The following is a 20,187-nucleotide window of genomic DNA, read 5'->3' as shown; positions in this document are numbered from 1 at the left end:
TGGGCGTGACCAGCCATGGACAGTGGGTGGGAGCAGAGATAGTGGGCTTGACCAGCCAGACTTAATAAACATACATTTTTAAATCCATGTCGTCATAGAGTTTTTTATAATAGAAGCAAAGGTCTTGGGGTAAGATCCCAAGCGCAGGAGTGGGGTGGGGGATGCATAATCAAAGCGGCATACTTGGGGCTTAGTAGGTGTGTGTGATGCTCTTCCTGGTGGGCATGGCTCAGTATGCCGACCGTAACAAGCTTTCATTATACAAGCCCTCCTCTGCACCCACCAGACCCCTGCTTTTATTTCAACTACATGGACTTAAAAATTAATGTTAACGAAGTCCGCCCGGTCACACCCACTATCTCCGCTCCCACCCCCTCTCACTTCTGGTTCCTGATGCCAAGATGGGAATAACCTTTTAGAACTTTCTCCAAGCATACAGCCTGATTCTCATTTGAACCTGTGTTTTTGCCAAGTTTTTAGAGTTTTGAGCCTTTTTTATTTGCACCATATTCTTTTTTCCATTTAGGCCTTTTTACGTCCCCCATCCCCATAGTGTTTTAATGTACATTGGATATTTTATAGCAATTTGCACTATTTTCTGAAACGTGCAACTGTTGAAGGTAGAAGGTCACAAAAAAGTTACAAAACAGACCATTTTTGACTTAATGCAAAATTCAAGAACCACGTACAAAAAAAAATGGTAATGGATACTACAAGAACGAGAGATGTGGCTTTTCAAGAAAACATCACACATTTATAATTAGGTGTTTTGGGATTTTTTTTTATTTCTCAGATAGTTTAGGATGCATTTTTCATATGTTTGTTATCTCCTATAGGGAATTCAACAGCAACGGCAATTTTATAGTTTGAAATTGCAAAACTGTAAAACTAAGAAAGAAAACAAATCCTATTAAAAAACTTTAATTAAGCACGAATTAAAAAACGCTCAATGGCGTCTCCATCCATAATCATATACCGCATAACAGAGTATATATAAACACTGGGGATAAAAAACAGTGTGTATTACTTATAGGAACGAAGGGCTAAAAATATGCCAATAATAATAGCCAGATAATAATAACACACAGAATGTCACAAGATAAGTATATGCAGCAGGTGACATAAGTATTGAACACTTCACCAATTTTCCAAGTAAATACATTTCTTAAGGTGCTATTGACATGAATTTCTCACCAGATGTCAGTAACAACCCATCCAATCCACACAGGCAAAGAAATCCAACCTTAGATCTCCAAATAGTTATTGATGTGTAATAGATAATGAGAAATTACACAGGGAAAAAGTATGGAACACGCTTATTGAAATTTATTTAATAATTCCTACAATTAGCTTTGTTAGTGATGAAGCTTCAAGACACCTACTGTATGGATAAACTAGTTGCATACATTGCTCAGCTGGGATTTTGGCCTATTCTTCCACACAAACACTCCTCAAATCCTTAAGCTTCCGTGGGCTCCTTCTATGAACTCTGAGCTTTTGTTCCTTCCATATATTTTCTATTGGTTTCAGGTCAGGTGATCGGCTCGGGCCATTCTAGCTGCTTGGTTTTTTTTTCTCTGAAACCAATTGGGAGTTTCCTTGACTGTGTGTTTGTGATAATTGTCTTACTGAAATGTCCACCCTCATTTCATATTCATCATTTGGGTAGATGGCAGCAGATTTTTATCAAGAATGTCTCAGTAAAATTATTCATTCATCCTTCCTTCAATTATATGATGTATGCTGAAAAACAGCCCCACACCACGATGTACCCACCTGTAAGCTTCACTGTTGGTATGGTGTTTAGGGGGTGATTTGCCTTTTGGCCTCCAAATATGGTGTGTATTGTGTTTTCCAGAGAGTTACATTTTGGTCTCATCTGACCAGACTATATTCTCCCAGTATTTCATAGTCTTCTCTAAATATCGTTGAGCAAACTTTAAACGCACTTGAACCTGCTTGTGTGGTGAGCATGCATACAGGCCATGGAGGTTGAGTGCATTTCTTATTGTTTTCTTTAATACAATTGTATCTCCTGATTCCAGGTCTTTCTGTAGCTCTCCACATGTGGTTTTTGGCTCTTCGACAACTCTTTTGATATTTTTTTTCACACCTCTGTCTAAAATCATGAGGAGAGCACCTGGTTGGGGACAGTTTATGGTAAAATCATTTTCTTTTCACTTCTGGATTATGGTCCCAACAGTGCTTACTAGAACTTTCAGTAGTTTAGGAAATCTTCTGTAACCAATGCCATCAGTATGTTTTGTAGCAATAAGGTTTCAAAGGTCTTGAGATAGCTCACTGGTTTTACTCATCATGAGATGTTTCTTGTGGGGCACCATGGTAATGAGACACCTTTTTATAAGCCATCTGTTGAACCAGATGATAATATTTTTCTCTAAGTGTCAGGATTGCTTTCTAATTACTAATAGATTTCAGTTGGTGTCATGACTTTCCATGGCTTTTTGCACCTTTCTTTCTTCATGTGTTAAATACTTCTTCCTTGTGTCATTTCTCATTATTACACATAACCTTATTTATGAGCGTCTACAGTTTAATTTCTTGATTTCTTTGTCTGTGTGGATTAGATTGGTTGTTACCAATATCTGGTGAGAAATTCATATCAGAAGAACCTTTAGAAAAATCTTTACTTAGAAAGTTAGTGACATGTTCAATACTGTATAAGCCAAGCTAATTATGACCCTCAGAAAACCTATAAAAATCCACTTAATAAAATGCATGGAATCTCCCTAATTAACTAAAAGATCATTGTTATAATAGATCAGAAATCATCCATGGGAGATAAAGCAAATTTGTGAAGCTAATGGTGATGTATTAAGCAATAGGTCGATAGAAAATAGGCATCACGAGATATACAGTGCCTACAAGTAGTATTCAACCCCCTGCAGATTTAGCAGGTTTGATAAGATGCAAATAAGTTAGAGCCTGCAAACTTCAAACAAGAGCATGATTTATTAACAGATGCATAAATCTTACAAACCAACAAGTTATGTTGCTCAGTTAAATTTTAATAAATTTTCAACATAAAAGTGTGGGTCAATTATTATTCAACCCCTAGGTTTAATATTTTGTGGAATAACCCTTGTTTGCAATTACAGCTAATAATCGTCTTTTATAAGACCTGATCAGGCCGGCACAGGTCTCTGGAGTTATCTTGGCCCACTCCTCCATGCAGATCTTCTCCAAGTTATCTAGGTTCTTTGGGTGTCTCATGTGGACTTTAATCTTGAGCTCCTTCTACAAGTTTTCAATTGGGTTAAGGTCAGGCGACTGACTAGGCCACTACAACACCTTGATTTTTTCCCTCTTGAACCAGGCCTTGGTTTTCTTGGCTGTGTGCTTTGGGTCGTTGTCTTGTTGGAAGATGAAATGACGACCCATCTTAAGATCCTTGATGGAGGAGCGGAGGTTCTTGGCCAAAATCTCCAGGTAGGCCGTGCTATCCATCTTCCCATGGATGCAGACCAGATGGCCAGGCCCCTTGGCTGAGAAACAGCCCCACAGCATGATGCTGCCACCACCATGCTTGACTGTAGGGATGGTATTCTTGGGGTCGTATGCAGTGCCATCCAGTCTCCAAACGTCACGTGTGTGGTTGGCACCAAAGATCTCGATCTTGGTCTCATCAGACCAGAGAACCTTGAACCAGTCTGTCTCAGAGTCCTCCAAGTGATCATGAGCAAACTGTAGACGAGCCTTGACATGACGCTTTGAAAGTAAAGGTACCTTACGGGCTCGTCTGGAACGGAGACCATTGCGGGGGAGTACGTTACTTATGGTATTGACTGAAACCAATGTCCCCACTGCCATGAGATCTTCCCGGAGCTCCTTCCATGTTGTCCTTGGGTTAGCCTTGACTCTTCGGACAAGCCTGGCCTCGGCACGGGTGGAAATTTTCAAAGGCTGTCCAGGCCGTAGAAGGCTAACAGTAGTTCCATAAGCCTTCCACTTCCGGATGATGCTCCCAACAGTGGAGACAGGTAGGCCCAACTCTTTGGAAAGGGTTTTGTACCCCTTGCCAGCCTTGTGACCCTCCACGATCTTGTCTCTGATGGCCTTGGAATGCTCCTTTGTCTTTCCCATGTTGACCAAGTATGAGTGCTGTTCACAAGTTTGGGGAGGGTCTTAATTAGTCAGAAAAGGCTGGAAAAAGAGATAATTAATCCAAACATGTGAAGCTCATTGTTCTTTGTGCCTGAAATACTTCTTAATACTTTAGGGGAACCAAACAGAATTCTGGTGGTTTGAGGGGTTGAATAATAAATGACCCTCTGAATAAACTTTTCACAATTTAAAAAAAAAAGAAATAACATTCTTTTTTGCTGCAGTGCATTTCACACTTCCAGGCTGATCTACAGTCCAAATGTCACAATGCCAAGTTAATTCCGAATGTGTAAACCAGCTAAATCTGCAGGGGGTTGAATACTACTTGTAGTTGTAGGCACTGTATATGCCAAGTGAATAAAGAGTAACCTAATAAATAATTCAGGCACAGGGGTATAAAATCTCACACATAGTATCCAGAGGTGATACCTATATACAATCCCTTTGATGCTGCAGATGGGTGACCATATATTAATGGGCATACAGTAAATGTCCCAATTGGTTCATGCTTATAGCCAGAGATATTGCTGCATATTGCTACCATGTTTTTCCAAAAATAAGACAGGGTCTTCTATTATTTTCATTTCCAAAAAAGGGCTATGGCTTATTTTTGGGGTAGGGCTTATTTTTTTTTTCTATTAACATCAGTCACACATTTATGCTTCAATTTACCTTGAGAAGGTCAATGGCTGTATTCAGTTTGAAGGTGTATGGCCAGCTTCAGTTTGAAGGTGTATGGCCAGCTTCAGCTTGAAGGTGTATGGCCAGCTTCAGCTTGAAGGTGTATGGCCAGCTTCAGCTTGAAGGTGTATGGCCAGCTTTAGCGTTAGTAACCTTAACCCTAACTTACATTCACAATTGCTGGTGCAGTGCCGGTATCTCTTATGGCAACACTTACTGGCACTCTGCAATCACTTTGTGTGGCACTCTTCTTCTGTATGCAGCCGGGAGGGGGACTCGAGAACGTTTTTTGTGACGTCACATGTGGCTGCTTCTGCTGGAGTGAGCAGGGCCACCCGGGTGGTGAGATGCAAGAGGCGGCACTTGGGAGGCAGGAGGTGGGACCCTGGAGCGGCAGCCAATCCCACACCCTAGTGCAGTAGCGACCAGGAGGCAGCATTCAGGAGGCGGGACTCGGGAGTGGCAACCAAGCAAACATCACAGATAATGCAGTAGCGGGCGGGAGGTGAGAACAAGGTGACAACACTCAGGAGGCAGGACTCAGGAGCGGGTGAGATTTACCCTGCCATGGTGGGAGGATGCCGCAGGATGATTTGGGAGCTACATTACGCCTATTCCAATGCCTCTAGTGTTAGGTTATGTGCAGGGCATTGCAGGAGCCATGGTTACAATCACGCATATACTGTAGTGACATTTAGTTAGTTACTAATGGTGGAACATGGATATTTAAGGTCCTGCAATGCCTTGCACATGAGGTAAGAGACATGGTGATTTAGAAGAACTATACTACATTTCTAATTGGAGGTATTTGCTAATATTATTATTATTATTATTATTATTATTATTACACCTACTGCATATTGGAATAAGATTTTGGAAATGGGAATACTCCTTTAAGTATCTATTGTTACGACCACTAGCAACTATCTCACTAATTGTCCCTATATGAGTGGTGGTAACCATGGATATAAGCTACTGTTATGCCCTGCACATGAGGCAAGGGACATAGCTTATCAGGAGAACTATACTATATTTCTAATTGGAGGTATTTGCTAATATTATTATTATTATTATTACACCTACTGCATATTGGAATAGGATTTTGGAAATGGGAATACAGTGGAACCTTGCTTAACGAGAACAATCTGTTCTGGGACTGTGCTTGTTATCCAAGTTACTCGTTCAGCAAAGCAAGATTTCCCATAGGAAATCATTGCAATGCAGACGATTCGTTCCATGTGTTAATTGTCCCACCCTGGTCCCCTATTCTGTCATTCCACACATGCACAAACACACACAAACACACACAAACTCACACAAACACACACAAACACACACAAACACACCAGCACGCACGCACACGCACATATTATATGCTCACCTTACCTTCCGTTGCATTGCCGGTCTCCTGGGATTTGCTGTTCTCTGGTACGGGGCCGGGCTGTGTATCGGGTTACCATAATGATGAAGGAGGAACTTCTGCTGCCGGAGCGCTGAAGTCAAAGGCAGAGCCGCTTGCCTCTGATTGGTCAGCGCGCTGCCTTTGAGTAGCGTCTGACAGGAAGTTCCTGCTTCGTCGCTATGGATACCGATGCACAGCCTGGAGTGGAGTGGCGAACTACAGGACCCAGGAGGCCGACGATGAAACGGAAGGTACACTATATTATATTATATGCTCACCTTACCTTCCGTTCCATCGTGGGCCTCCTGGGTCTTGTAGTTCGCCGCGAGGACGTCGCAATGTACCCGGGAACTACAAGAACCATGAGGCCGGCGATGGAACGGAAGGTAAGAAGAGCATAATACTGTATGTGTGTGCGTGCATGTGTTTGTGTGTTTGTGCGTACATGTGCGTGCTTGTGTGGACTGCAAGTGCGGGTTAGAGTACGGTGGATGTACGGAACCGGAAGTGTGTGCAGTGAGGATTTTGCTCATACAGAAAAGCTTTCTCATAAATAGAGTTACAAATTTACAGAAAGCTTTGCTTGTTAGGCGAAATTCTCGTTAAGTGGGTTACTCGTTAAGCGAGGTTCCATTGTACTCCTTTAAGTATCCATTGTTACGACCACCAGCAATTATCTAACTAACTGTCCCTATATGAGTGCTTGTAATCATGGATATAAGCTGCTGCAATTCCCTGCACATGAGGCAAGGGATATGCCTTATCAGGAGAACTATACTACATTTCCAATTGGAGGCATTTGCTAATATTATTAATATTACACCTACTACATATTGGAATAGGATTTTGGAAATGGTAATATCCCTTTAAGTATCCATTGATACGATCACTAGCAACTATCTAACTGTCCCTATATGAGTGGTCATAACCATGGTTATAAGCTGCTGAAATGCCCTGCACATGAGCTAAGAGACATGGCTATATCAGGAGAACTATACTACATTTCTAATTGGAGGTATTTGCTATTATTATTATTATTATTAATATTATACCTACTAGATATTGGGATAGGACCTTGGAGATGGGAATACTCCTTTAAGTTTGGACATATCAGTAATGCTAATTGGTGGTTTGCAGATTTTCAAAACATTAATTGAACATTTCCAATATCTGAATTTCTTAATCTGAAATGTAGTATTTTATTTGGCCTCTTGGCCCTTCCTGCCTCGTATTGGACGATGACGTTATTTATTCTGTATTTTCTGTCCACACGACACGATAATTAGATTCTTTATAAACACTCAGCATAGAATTTCTTTCATCCTTGACACTGATGCTTACGCCGTCCATCTCCGATCCAGCCGCTATCTCCACCAGGCATCTAGTCTACATTTATGTTGTGTTTATTACTTCGGCCTTCAGCTTTTTATAGCTGCTGTGTTTGTCTAATTTATTCTTTTTATATCGTCGGATGAAAAACATTCTGTTTCATCTTTAAGTGTCTGCTGTATGCTATTTGCATTTTCTTCTGGAGATGGTTTATTCTTTAGCCTTCAAAGTAATGTGATTCACATAATAAAAATAATAAATGTAATCTCCCGTGCATCCAAACTTAAAAATAGAAAAAACTTTGCAAGGAGCCTTGGCTAAACGTTTACTGTTCCATTGATATCACGTTTATGCAGATACTACAGAGGAGCCCTCTGAGTACAGGTTGCAGTCATGCTTTGTTATGGAGCTTACAGAAGATCTTGGGTGGAAGCTACATTTTGAAAAAATGTTTACAGTCATAGAGAAGTCAGAAGTTTTGATCCGTGATTGTTCGGTGCTAAAACACCAGCTGATCGCTAAATGAAACAACATTAGAGCTCTTATCCTAGGACAGTCTATGGCGCTCAATGTGTCACCCAGGGCTATGGGGTACTCGGTCACGGGCCGTATATGTACGGGAATAATGTTTCACGGTTGTAGAACGGCCGATGCCCGGTTCCGTGACCCTGAGGACGCTATCTAAAAGGGGATATATACAGGGGAGATGAAAGAGTTTATATCGTGAATCCACTTGCGGGTTATGGTGATGGAACTGCCGCTGCACAATCGGTTACCACTGGGGCTGATGGTGAAGGCAGCCTGGATTGTAGGACCTCTGCAAGCAGGGCCGGGCTACAGGGAGTGAATGGTGGGATCCGGCGCAGAAAGAAGGGAGACCACACGTTGGGGAATGCAGTGCAACTTCTGTTTTACTCACAGTGGTGTTGATCTGTGGCTCTGAGGATGGCTGGTTCAGACCCTTCTGACCCAGTGTGGTGGTGACCTGGTATTCTCTTTCCCTGGCACTTCTCAATGGTTGGTGGGACCGCGTATCTTAGAGCGTTTGTGGGTCCCTTACTGTCTGTCGGCAATGTCTCGTCCATACGGCAGGCAGTGCGAACCCTGTAGGATCAGTGTTCTGTTCCGGTCCCTGGCTCAATCTTTACTGCTGGTGCCCCCGGATTCTTTGGGTCAGTGAGGTCCATGAATGTCCCCTCACTGTGCAGGTGTTTGTCAGGTTGCCTGAAGCTGTTGCCTGACCTAGGGCCCTGTGCCCCGTTGGTGCTCTAGTTCCAGGGGTACCTGCCGATACCCTCCCTGGCAACCACACTCTTACGCCACCTAGGTCAATGCTACACGACCCCGTATTGAGACACGTCCATCCCCTTCAACTGTCACTACCGGACTCCCCTGTCTTTCCCCTCCCACCGGATTGTTGGCTAGTGGATTGGACTGGCTCCACCTCTGGGTGGCCATCCATTGGGTCCCTAACTAGTCAGTCACCCATAATTGGGTGTGGGAACTGGGGATGTTATGTATTTTGGTGGTCTTCCAGGTCCCTGGGGGTAGGCTCTGCATCTTTGTCAGGATGCAGTGCCTAGTAGTGCCCTGATGGGTTCAGGGGCGCTACACTAAGCTTAATACTTCTATTTATTTGTTTTAGGGCATGATGGAGGCTAAAGCACCCGTTCACCCACAGATCAAAAATTCGGACTTTTGACATGTCAAAGATTATCACAAATGCACTTTAAAGGGCAATTGTCACCAGGTTTTGCTGCTCCATCTGAAAGCAGCATATTATAGGGGCTGAGTCCCTGATTCCAGTGATGTGTCATTTACTGGGCTGCTTGCTGTAGTTTTAATACAATCAATGATTTATCTGCTGCAAGTCTACCAGTTCTCTGAATAATGAACTATGTATAACCCTGCCCACACTACTGATTGGCTGCTTTCTTTGTACTCTGTAAATCAATGCCAATCAGTGGTGGCGGCGGGGTTATACAGAGCTCATGAATATGTAGGACAACATGGCAGCAGGTTTATTAGTCCTCTTGTGATAATCTCCTGCTAATAAAATAGGGAATTTACCAAAATTACAGCAGCAACTCAGTAATTTAGAAGGGTAATCTGTCCTCCCAAAAACTTTGGGTTGGGTTGGCTTTAATTTAATGAATGTAGGGTCTTTAAAACATAAGGATGATGAACTGTAATGGAATGATAATCTTCTAAGCATGATCGTTTTTATGGTTTACATGTATGATTATTATTATTATTATTATAATAGTATTTTTATTTTTTATTTTCCCAGGTGATGGAAGTAAAAGGACAAATGATCCATGTCTTTGAATCCAATTCCATCCTCTTTTTGGGTTCTCCTCGTGTAGACAAACTGGATGAACTGATGGGACGAGGACTGCATCTTTCCGATATCCCCATCCATGATGCCACCCGTGATGTCATCCTGGTTGGTGAACAGGCCAAAGCTCAAGATGGTCTTAAAAAGCGGATGGATAAATTGAAAGCCACTTTAGAAAAAACCCATCAAGCTTTGGAGGAGGAAAAGAAGAAAACAGTGGATCTTCTTTATTCAATATTTCCAGGAGATGTGGCTCAGCAGCTTTGGGAAGGGAAGACTGTTGAGGCTCGAAAGTTTGATGATGTCACGATGCTTTTTTCTGACATTGTGGGGTTCACAGCTGTCTGTGCTCAGTGTACACCAATGCAAGTGATTAGTATGTTAAATGAGCTCTACACTAGGTTTGATTATCAGTGTGGATTCCTGGATATTTATAAGGTAAGAACTTTATTCTTCTGGATGTATTTCCATTTTCTGGTCATATTTGCTTAAAACAATTTTAAGATGTATATATTTTTGAATCCATATTTATACTTCAAGGGTTGTGGTTTTTAATTTTCTTGATGAAAAAGTGAGGAAGCTTCAAAACGCGTTGAATCAATAAACTAGATTTTTTGAATAATGCACAATTGCTGTGGCTTAATGCCGATACCTGTGGTTGGCAACACATCTCCTTCATGGTTTGCATGCCTCAGTGATGTACATTTTCTTGTGGCTGAGCCTCTTATGGCAGATCAGTCCCATGGATTTGGTTTTATTAGGTACAGGTACATAATTAAAGTGTTGGGTCACTGCTCAGTCAGCTGATTAGAGACGGTTACAGGAGGTTGAATCCTGTGATCTTATACTGGGGGCCTATCCATAGAATATTAGAGCCCCATAAAAGTCCTTCAACTTTATATGATTGTTTATGCCATGAGCGAAATACATTCCTTCTATGCCATTGGAACTCCAAATTATTAAGATTTCTTTTACGAGCGCTCGAGAAATCATTGCATCACACAGGCATTGTGGTGTACTGAAAGTTTCTGCTTTATTACATCATGTGACCAGTTTATATAGTATCCCAAACAAAGAAATAACTCCTCTGAACTATGCACCAATAAGACTAGAAGGGGTGTGTATAGAAATGTGAAACCTCCCCACCCATCAGTGTTAGCTGAGCCCTGACATCACTCAGTTATAGGACAAGATTGTCTGTATAAGAACAAAATGGATTTTATTCTCTCACAATGCCTTCTGAGAATTGCACAAAAGAACAAAAAACTTCAGTTTCATGACAACTAACCATATGGAACCGGTGATGACTTGTTTATGAATGCAAAAATGATCATAGAATGGTAGAGTTGGAAGGGACCTCAACGGCCATTGGGTCCAACTCCCTGTGAGTGCAGGCTTTCCTAAATCATCCCAGCTATATGTTTATTCAGTTTCCGCTTGAAGATTTCCATTGATGATATGCCAAGAGTAATAATGAGCGGACCCGTGGAAGTTTGTTTCGGCGGGTGCACCCTGACTTTAGATTAAGTTCGTTTGGGACCCGAATTTTATCTGAATGCCATTAGAAGTCACTGATTGGGCAGTTTGGATCTTCACCCACATCCAGCCATAAGCTGAGCACTTCCTGGAGAGGTTGGGTGGGCTTTTCCATTTCTTATTTTGGTGCACACTACATCCGATATCGCTCTTGTTACCCCCAGTGCAAGCTATTCAAACACTACAAGTGGCTCGCACTGGGCCGAGCACCGAGTGTACCTGACTACAATGATGCTCCAGTGAATAATTAGCATACGTAAGGCACTTGAAAGCATTTTTTTTTTGTAAAGTCCATGTCCAGTACGAACACTGAAGTTTACTTTTCAGGTTCGCTCATATCTAACCAAGAGTCTTAGCCAGATCTTCTTATATTTGGGTCAAAGATTTAGGAACTAAGAACCTTAGTCACAGCAGTGTCCTAGGAAAGCTGCACCATCATCACCATCATTGATGTTGGCTCCAATGTGATCTAGAGTCTACGAAATCTGGTTTCATCCCCTGAATGGTACTATGAGCATTGTAGTGCGATGATTCCTAGTCATGGATTATTGGCAGTATTGTTTAATAGTCAGGATGTCACAGGCTAGGATGGGAGGAAAGTTAGGACTTAAGGTCAGGGTCAAAATCGGAAGTAGAATAATACACATAATCACAAGTGCAAGGCAGAAGTGAAATTCCCATCAAGGTCAAAATTAAACAGGAGTCAAAAGCAAAACAAGAACAAAACATAGGACAAGGTATATACCTCAATCAGAAGGCAAGGCATGGTAGGAAAGCTAAGAAAGATGAGAGGATATGAAACAGCAGAGGAGGAACTACCTAGAAACCTGATGTGGCTGACATCAGGAACTGTGACCACTCGCTGGCATGTAATGCTGGACCGAGCAAGGGGAGGCATGGCTTAACATAAATCAGAGATTCATAGATAAAATGATAAAACTATACTAGGATTCTTTGACTTTTTGTGTATACCTGTGTGACTTTTCAGATGTTGCTTTAAACCAGAGGTCCCCAACCTTTCTAACCTTGAGAGCCACATTCAACTCTATAAGATGGTCGCATGCCACATCCAACCATTCCCCAGTAGTGACACCCAGACCCTTCATTACTGGTATAAAGACAGCCGAAGATTTTCCACAGAAATCATACTGAGGCAGTATGCCACGATCCATGGATTCCTACCTTACCCTAATTACATCTGCTCTTTTGTGTGGGGCTACTCAAAAAACTCACCATCTGGAGACCTGTTTTTCATAGCTGTTTGCTAGACCTGATGCTTATCCACCGAGCTTGAAGACTCTCACGAGCCACACATCATGGGCCCATCAGCCACATTTGGCTCCCGAGCCACAGGTTGGGGACCCCTGTTTTAAACTATGGCCGACGAAGAGACATAAAGAAATCAAAACATTTCCTTTAATGGAAAATTCCATGCCAGAAGAAAAAGAGACATGAGCACTGTACCGTAGATAATGTAAAGTGACTGTTAGAAGCTTAGCTCCTCTCTTCCCTCATTTCTAGCAGTGATATGGGAATGAGACACAACAATTTGGAGCCTGATAAATTGGCGTCTTTGATCCAACAATTCCACGTTCTTTCCTGACCGGCTGAATTCCCATGCTTCGTTAGAAGGATTTTCCTCTCGGGAGCACAAATATTGCAGTTCCCATAATTCTCACGGAAAATCAGATCAAGATATTTTTCCTGTCTAAAAGAAACTATAAATTAGCAATGAAAATTAATCCCCTACAGACAACTCAAATTAAAGAAAACCTCCAATTTGCTAAGATACACTGTTTATAGAAAACAAACCCTGTTTTAGAGCCGTATTGAAAGTCTCCTCAGCTTTGCAATTATTTTTGACATTTAAAATATAATATGAAGACTAATTTTGAATGGACTTGATTAATATATATCCGTTTGATGCATACAGCTCCTATGCATACTTCTGTGCATTCATAGCTACTGGTTACAAGCAAATCCTGTGCACAGTCTGATTCTGCAATCATATGTTGAGGCCCTTATATACATTAGATTAACATGGTCAGGCCTCGCTGATTTCAATGTGACCAGTTAATGGCGTACATAAAAATCACAGGGTCCCATAGCAAAGCTTCTAATTGGGTCTCCCTCTCCCCTCCCACCCCAAAAAAAGTATCCCAATCAAAGCCCCTTAAAGCTGTTTTACACGCAGCGACATCGCTAGCGATGTCGCTGGTGAAAGCACCCGCCCCCGTCGTTTGTGTGTCACGGACAAATTGCTGCCCGCGGCGCACAACATCGCTAGGACCCGTCACATGGACTTACCTGCCTAGCGACACAGGCATCACAACGACGTCACACGGCAGCCATCCAATAGAAGCGAAGGGGCGGAGAGCAGCCGAAAGAAAGTGACGCTCACCTCTTTGCCGGCGGACGCAGGTAAGGTGTTGTTCATCGTTCCTGGGGTGTCACACGTAGCGATGTGTGCTGCCTCAAGAACGATGAACAACCTGCCTCCTGCAACAGCAACGATATTTGGAATTAGAAGTCGACGTGTCAACGATCAACGATTAGGTGAGTAATTTTGATTGATCGTTAGAGGTCGTTCGTACGTTTCACACGCAACAACGTCGCTAACGAGGCCGGATGTGCGTCACGAATTCCGTGACCCCAACGACATCTCGTTAGAGATGTCGTTGCGTGTAAAGCCCCCTTTGGGCCCTGTGCGCACTAGGCCGTTTTACCCGCGGTTTTGCTGCAGAAATTTCTTGAGAAATATTTGTAATCTTCCTGCAGACATTTCCCAGCAAAACCTATGGGAAAAAAAATAGCTGTGCGCACACTGCGTTTTTTTTCAAGAAAATACTTTCTGAAGATTTTCTTGAGAAAATTTCTTGAGAAAATGTGCATGTCACGTCTTTTCCGCAGGTAACTGTGGTATTTCACTCCATTCACTGTAATGTAATCGCGAAATACCGGGGGAATACCGCAGGTAGCAAATGATGTGCGGTATACCCCGGTATAGCCGCGATTTACCTGCGGTAATGCTCATCGCTGCCTGCGGTTTTGCAGGAAGTGATGTCATTATGACAGAAGAGGAAGCGGAGCAGAGTAAACACACACGTCACACTCCCTGGACACCGCACAGAAGCGCTTCCGTGTGACCTCCAGGTGCCCGTGCAGTCTGTGTCCCGCTTCAGCCCCGCCGCTGCCAGCACAGCAGTGTCCGTGTCTGCCCGCAGTCTCATCAGCTTGTCACGCTGCAGCGCAGGCAGACACTGACACACAGCAGTGCGTGCAGCCGCGGAGATGCCGAGCGCTGCTGTCAGGAGGTGAGATGAGATCATTACCTGCTGTGATGATCTCCTGCCTCCTGACGTCACTGCAGTCACTGCTGTCTATGCCCGTCTTGCGAGCGGCCCGAGACTGTCACTAGCGGTGACGTCACGGGCTCTCGCGATACTACTGACAACGCGGCGAGCATAGAATTCAGTGACAGTGCTGACGTCAGCAGTACAGGAGATGATCACAGCAGGTAATGATCTCATCTATCCTGACAGCAGCGCTCGTCATCCCTTGCAGTGACCTGGGCTATTGATGTTAGCTCAGGTCACTGCATTGCTCTCCCAGCCAATGGGGAACATTCTGTTCTTCATTGACTGGGACAGTGACTATGGTATGGATCGCCGTGGGACCCCCCCTTTATTGGATTACGCCGGACGTGGAATTGATTGTTCTTTTCAATAAATTGATGAAAGAGGGAATGTTTTGGGGAGTGTTTTTTCAAATAAAACTTTTTTTGTTGTCTATTTTTTATTTCTTACTGACTGGGTTGGTGATGTCAGGTATCTGATAGACGCGTGACATCACGAACCCCAGAGTTTGATGCCAGGTGACATTACACATCTGGCATCAACCCCATATATTACCTCGTTTGCCAACGCACCAGGGCAACGGGATGAGTTGGGGCGAAGCGCCAGGATTGGCACGTCTAATCGATGCGCCACTTCTGGGGCGGCTGCGGCCTGCTATTTTTAGGCTGGGAGTGTCCAATAACAGTGGACCTCCCTAGTCTGAGAATACCAGACCACAGCTGTCCGCTTTACCTTGGCCTGTGAGCCAATTTGGGGGTGACCCCACGTTTTTTGTTTTAAATTATTTATTTAATGTAAAATAACAGCGTGGGGTGCCCTCTGTTTTGGATTACCAGCCAAGGTAAAGCTGCCAGCTGTTGTTTGCAGGCTGCAGCCGTCTGCTTTACCCTAGTTGGCTACAAAAAATGGGGGGACCTCACGTCGTTTTTTTTAATTATTTATTTTATGGCTAAATACAAGGCTTGGCACCCTTTAGTGCCACATGAAAGTCACTAAAGGGTGCCAGCTTAGAATATGCAGGGAGGTGGGACATTATATATGTCTTTCTCATCTATCTATCTATCTATCTATCTATCTCTCTATCTATTCATCTATCCATCTTTCCCTCTATCCATTATCTGTCTGTCTATCGATTATCTATCTATTATCTATATTATTTATTGCAGTTATAGCATAAAAAAACCGCAGGGACCAACCTGCGGAAAAACCGCGGCAAAACCGCGGGAAAAACGCATGCGTTTTTCCCGTGGTTTTGGTGATTTTTTTACCGCAGGTACGGTAATCTTCAACTCCCAGAAGTTTCTCAAGAAATTTTCTTGAGAAAAATCACTTTTCTAGTGCGCACATAGCCTTAGTGTTCTCACTGGCAAATCTATGTCCATTGTAGAGTATGGTTTTCCCAACAATTCTCCCATCAACACATACATGGGAGTATGTTATCCCCACAATGAGCCCCCCTCCACAGCTTCACCTCAAACATACAGTGTAGCACCTGTCACTATGATGCCCCCACTCAATATGAGGGCCCCCACAACCCTCTACTCAGTAAGGGGACACCCACAGTCGCCTACACAGAAGGAGAATCACCCATCCCCAATACAAAATGAGGGCTCCCACAAAGAATTAGGGCTCTTAAGCCCCCCACACAGAATGAGGTCCCAACTGTCCCTCATTCAGTATGGGAGCCCCCCCACCTTAGTATGGCACCACCATAGCTTCTCACTCAATATGGCAGCCCCCCAATCAGTATGGGACTCCCTATAGCCCAATACTCAGTATGATGGCGTCCCATAGCCTCTCACACAATATAATGGCCGCAAAACTCCCCATACAATATAATGGCCCCTGGAAACCCTCACACGGTATTTAGGCAACAACAGCCCCACATAAATAACAAGAACCCCCCCCCCCCCTTAGCACATCACTCAGTACGAGGGCTCCTATTCTTTATGGGGGTATTCATAGTCACCAACTATGGGAGCTCTTAAAGTCCCTCATAGCCCCTCACACAACATTATGGCCCCCATTCAGTATTATGGGCCCCCATTTGCCCCTCATCAATATAATTGGCCACCTAATCAGTATGAGTGACAGCCATCAGCCATCATTCAGTATCCTAGCTTCCACCATTTGCTAATCAATATGATGGCCTCCACCAACACCTCACTCAGTATTATGGCCTCCAACAGACTGTAATGAGGAGACAAGGATGGTACAGGGGCTCCTCGGCTGACCCTAAGACTGGGGTCCTTGTGTTGTCCCTTATCCCGACGGTAGACCTAAAGGTGGTCAGGGTCGAGTCTCCAGTGTGGCCCTGTCTCCTGTCCTGGCCCTGAATACTATGTCCCCACCACCCAGGGAACTGACCGGGACAGAGATCCCAAAAACCCCACCAATAGAGAACAACAGACGGGGGTAAACAAAAACTCAAACACAACTACAACCTGAACTAGAGGATAACCAAAGGTGAACGGGTAAGTGTACAATGAAATGGAGGTAGAATAAACCACTTACAACAATCACCAAAAACAATCACATTAGAAGCAGTAAGAACACGTCCTCTGCTCCCTGGCTAGCTCCTAACTGAATAGAATAACTAGCAACCTCTCCAGGAAGCAGAGGGATTAAATATAGCCTGAAAGTGCTCAACTGATGACAGCTGAGCAAGTCTGTTGCTACCCAAGGGCAGGGATTAACCCTTAAATGCCCAAGGGAAAAAAAAGCAATGTTTAAATTTGCATGGTCTCAGATGGTAAATGAGAACACTAATCCTGAACCTGTCTTTATACATGTGACACAGACCCAAATCAGTATAATTAGCCCACTCAAGTCCATTCAGTATGATTGGTGCACTTATTCAGTATGATTAGAGACCACCAGCCCTCCCATCAGTATAATTGACCCCATCAGTCACCTAATCAGAATGAGTGGCGCCCATCAACCCCACAGTTAGTATCATAGATTCCACCAATCCCCCAATCAGTATGATGGCCCCCACTAACACCATAACGCCTTCACAAGACCCCAATCAGTATAATTGGCTCCCACCAGCCCCACAATCAGTATAGTTGGTCCAATCAAGTCCCTTATTCAGTATGATTGGTGCCCTTCAGCCCCCCATTCAGTATTATTGGCCCCAACCAGCCCCCCAACAGTATAACTGGCCCCCTCAAGTCCCTCATTCAGTAGTATTTGTGCCCACCAGCCCCCCATCAATATGATTGACCCCAATTAGCCAGCCAATAAGTATAAACGCCTCCCATATAAAAAAAAATAATTGTGCACCACTTCTAATATATGTAATGGGACACAGAGACAGGTTTGGCAAGGAAAAATGAGGAATAATACATGCTTGTGAAAGTAAACCCTGTGTTGCCTGCTATGAAGTCCCCATCTCCTCTATCTGCTGCTAACAACCCTTCAATAGGTTGGAAAACCATAGAGGACATATGGAAGGGAGTGACCACAGGCCTACACTGTGTATAGTCTGTAACCATGGAGACACATTCATCTGCAGTGGAGCTTTAGACACTTTAGGATATTTTTAATGTACACTTTTTTTTTTCGTTTTGGATGCAGTGAAAAAAAAATTAAAGCAAACTCCGAAAACTGGTCACTTTTCATAATAACGTCCCATTCCAAATATTATGTGCTAATTAAAGGGGGAGTCCATCTACGCTCACGTCCACCTTGAGTGGTGAGCAGGACCAGCAGATCTCTCAATGCCTGTGGTGGAAGTAAGGGCGGACCACCCCTTTTATTTTCTTCATGTATCTTTATAATACACAGAACTTCACTCTGATCCGATACAAATGGGGATGAATTCCTCAAAGATTTCAGAGAAGTTTTTTTTGTCTGTCGTAACGAAATAGCATTTTTGGGCTATTTTAGTGAGTTATTTTTGGCTTGTTATAACTGACATAAATTCATGTATCTTCTGCAGCCCAAAAATTTTTATTAATCATAATAAATGAAAATAATGAAAAAAGTATAATTATCCAATTGTTTTGTTTTTTTTCGTTTTTTTTACAGCGTTCATTTTACTATAAAAATGACCTGTCAATATGATTCTGCAGCACAATTATGGAAATATCAAACATGCAGAGTTTATGTTTTATTTAACTGGTGGAAAAAACTCAGAATTTTTAAAAAAAAAACAACTCAAACATTTTTTCGTTTTCCGAGAGCCGTAATGCTTTAAATATTTGGCTATGCAATTGTGTGAGAACTTGATTTTTTTGTGCACTGATTCATTATTTTTATTGATATTATTTTGGGGTAGATACGATATTTTGATCTCTTATTACATTTTTGTTGTGTTTTTTCTGCAACCGAAAAAAACTCAATTCGGGTATTTTGAATTTTTTCTTGCTGCGCTGTTTATTGATTGGACTAATTTATTTTATATTTTAGTAGATCGTCCATTTACGAATGCAGTGATACTAAATGTGTATTTTTATATTTCTTAATTTTTAATGGGGTAAATGGGGGGGATATACAGTACAGACCAAAAGTTTGGACACAGCTTCTCATCTCTAGAACAACTGTTAAGAGGAGACTTTGTGCAGCAGGCCTTCATGGTAAAATAGCTGCTAGGAAGCCACTGCTAAGGACAGGCAACAAGCAGAAGAGACTTGTTTGGGCTAAAGAACACAAGGAATGGACATTAGATCAGTGGAAATCTGTGCTTTGGTCTGATGAGTCCAAATTTGAGATCTGTGGATCCAACCACCGTGTCTTTGTAGAAGAGGTTAATGGATGAACTCTACATGGCTGGTTCCCACCGTGAAGCATGGAGAAGGAGGTGTGATGGTGTGGGGGTGCTTTGCTGGTGACACTGTTGGGGATTTATTCAAAATTGAAGGCATACAGAACCAGCATGCCTACCACAGCATTTTGCAGCGGTGTGCTATTCCATATTCCATCCGGTTTGCGTTTAGTTGGCCCATCATTTATTTTTCAACAAGAAAATGACCCCAAACCCACCTCCAGGCTGTGTAAGGGCTATTTGACTAAGAAGGAGAGTGATGGGGTGCTACACCAGCTGACCTGGTCTCCACAGTCACCAGACCTGAACCCAATCAAGATGGTTTGGGGTGAGGTGGACCGCAGAGTGAAGGCAAAAGGGCCAATAAGTGCTCAGCATCTCTGGGAACTCCTTCAAAACTGTTGGAAAACCATTTCCGGTGACTACCTCTTGAAGCTCATCAAGACAATGCCAAGAGTGTGCAAAGCAGTAATCAAAGCAAAAGGTGGCTACTTTGAAGAACCTAGAATATAAGACATATTTTCATTTGTTTCGCACTTTTTTAAGTATTTCATTCCACATGTGTTAATTCATAGTTTTGATGCCTTCAATGTGAATCTACAATTTTTAGAGTCCTCAAAATAAAGAAAACTCTCTGAATGAGAAGGTGTGT

At 42.9% G+C, this 20,187-nt stretch overlaps 1 protein-coding gene across 1 annotated transcript in view; it reads left to right on the top strand.

The window, feature by feature from the left end:
- Positions 1–20,187, top strand: part of GUCY1A2 (guanylate cyclase 1 soluble subunit alpha 2) — a 348,066-nt gene that overhangs the window by 230,544 nt on the left and 97,335 nt on the right. The window contains exon 5 of the mRNA XM_075331311.1: positions 9,828–10,313. Within this exon, the coding sequence (XP_075187426.1) occupies positions 9,828–10,313 (486 nt within the window). The remainder of the gene's footprint in view (positions 1–9,827; positions 10,314–20,187) is intronic.

This window comes from Anomaloglossus baeobatrachus (assembly GCF_048569485.1).
Source record: "Anomaloglossus baeobatrachus isolate aAnoBae1 chromosome 2 unlocalized genomic scaffold, aAnoBae1.hap1 SUPER_2_unloc_1, whole genome shotgun sequence".
NCBI lineage: Eukaryota > Metazoa > Chordata > Amphibia > Anura > Aromobatidae > Anomaloglossus > Anomaloglossus baeobatrachus.
This window is presented reverse-complemented; position numbering and strand designations above follow the sequence as displayed.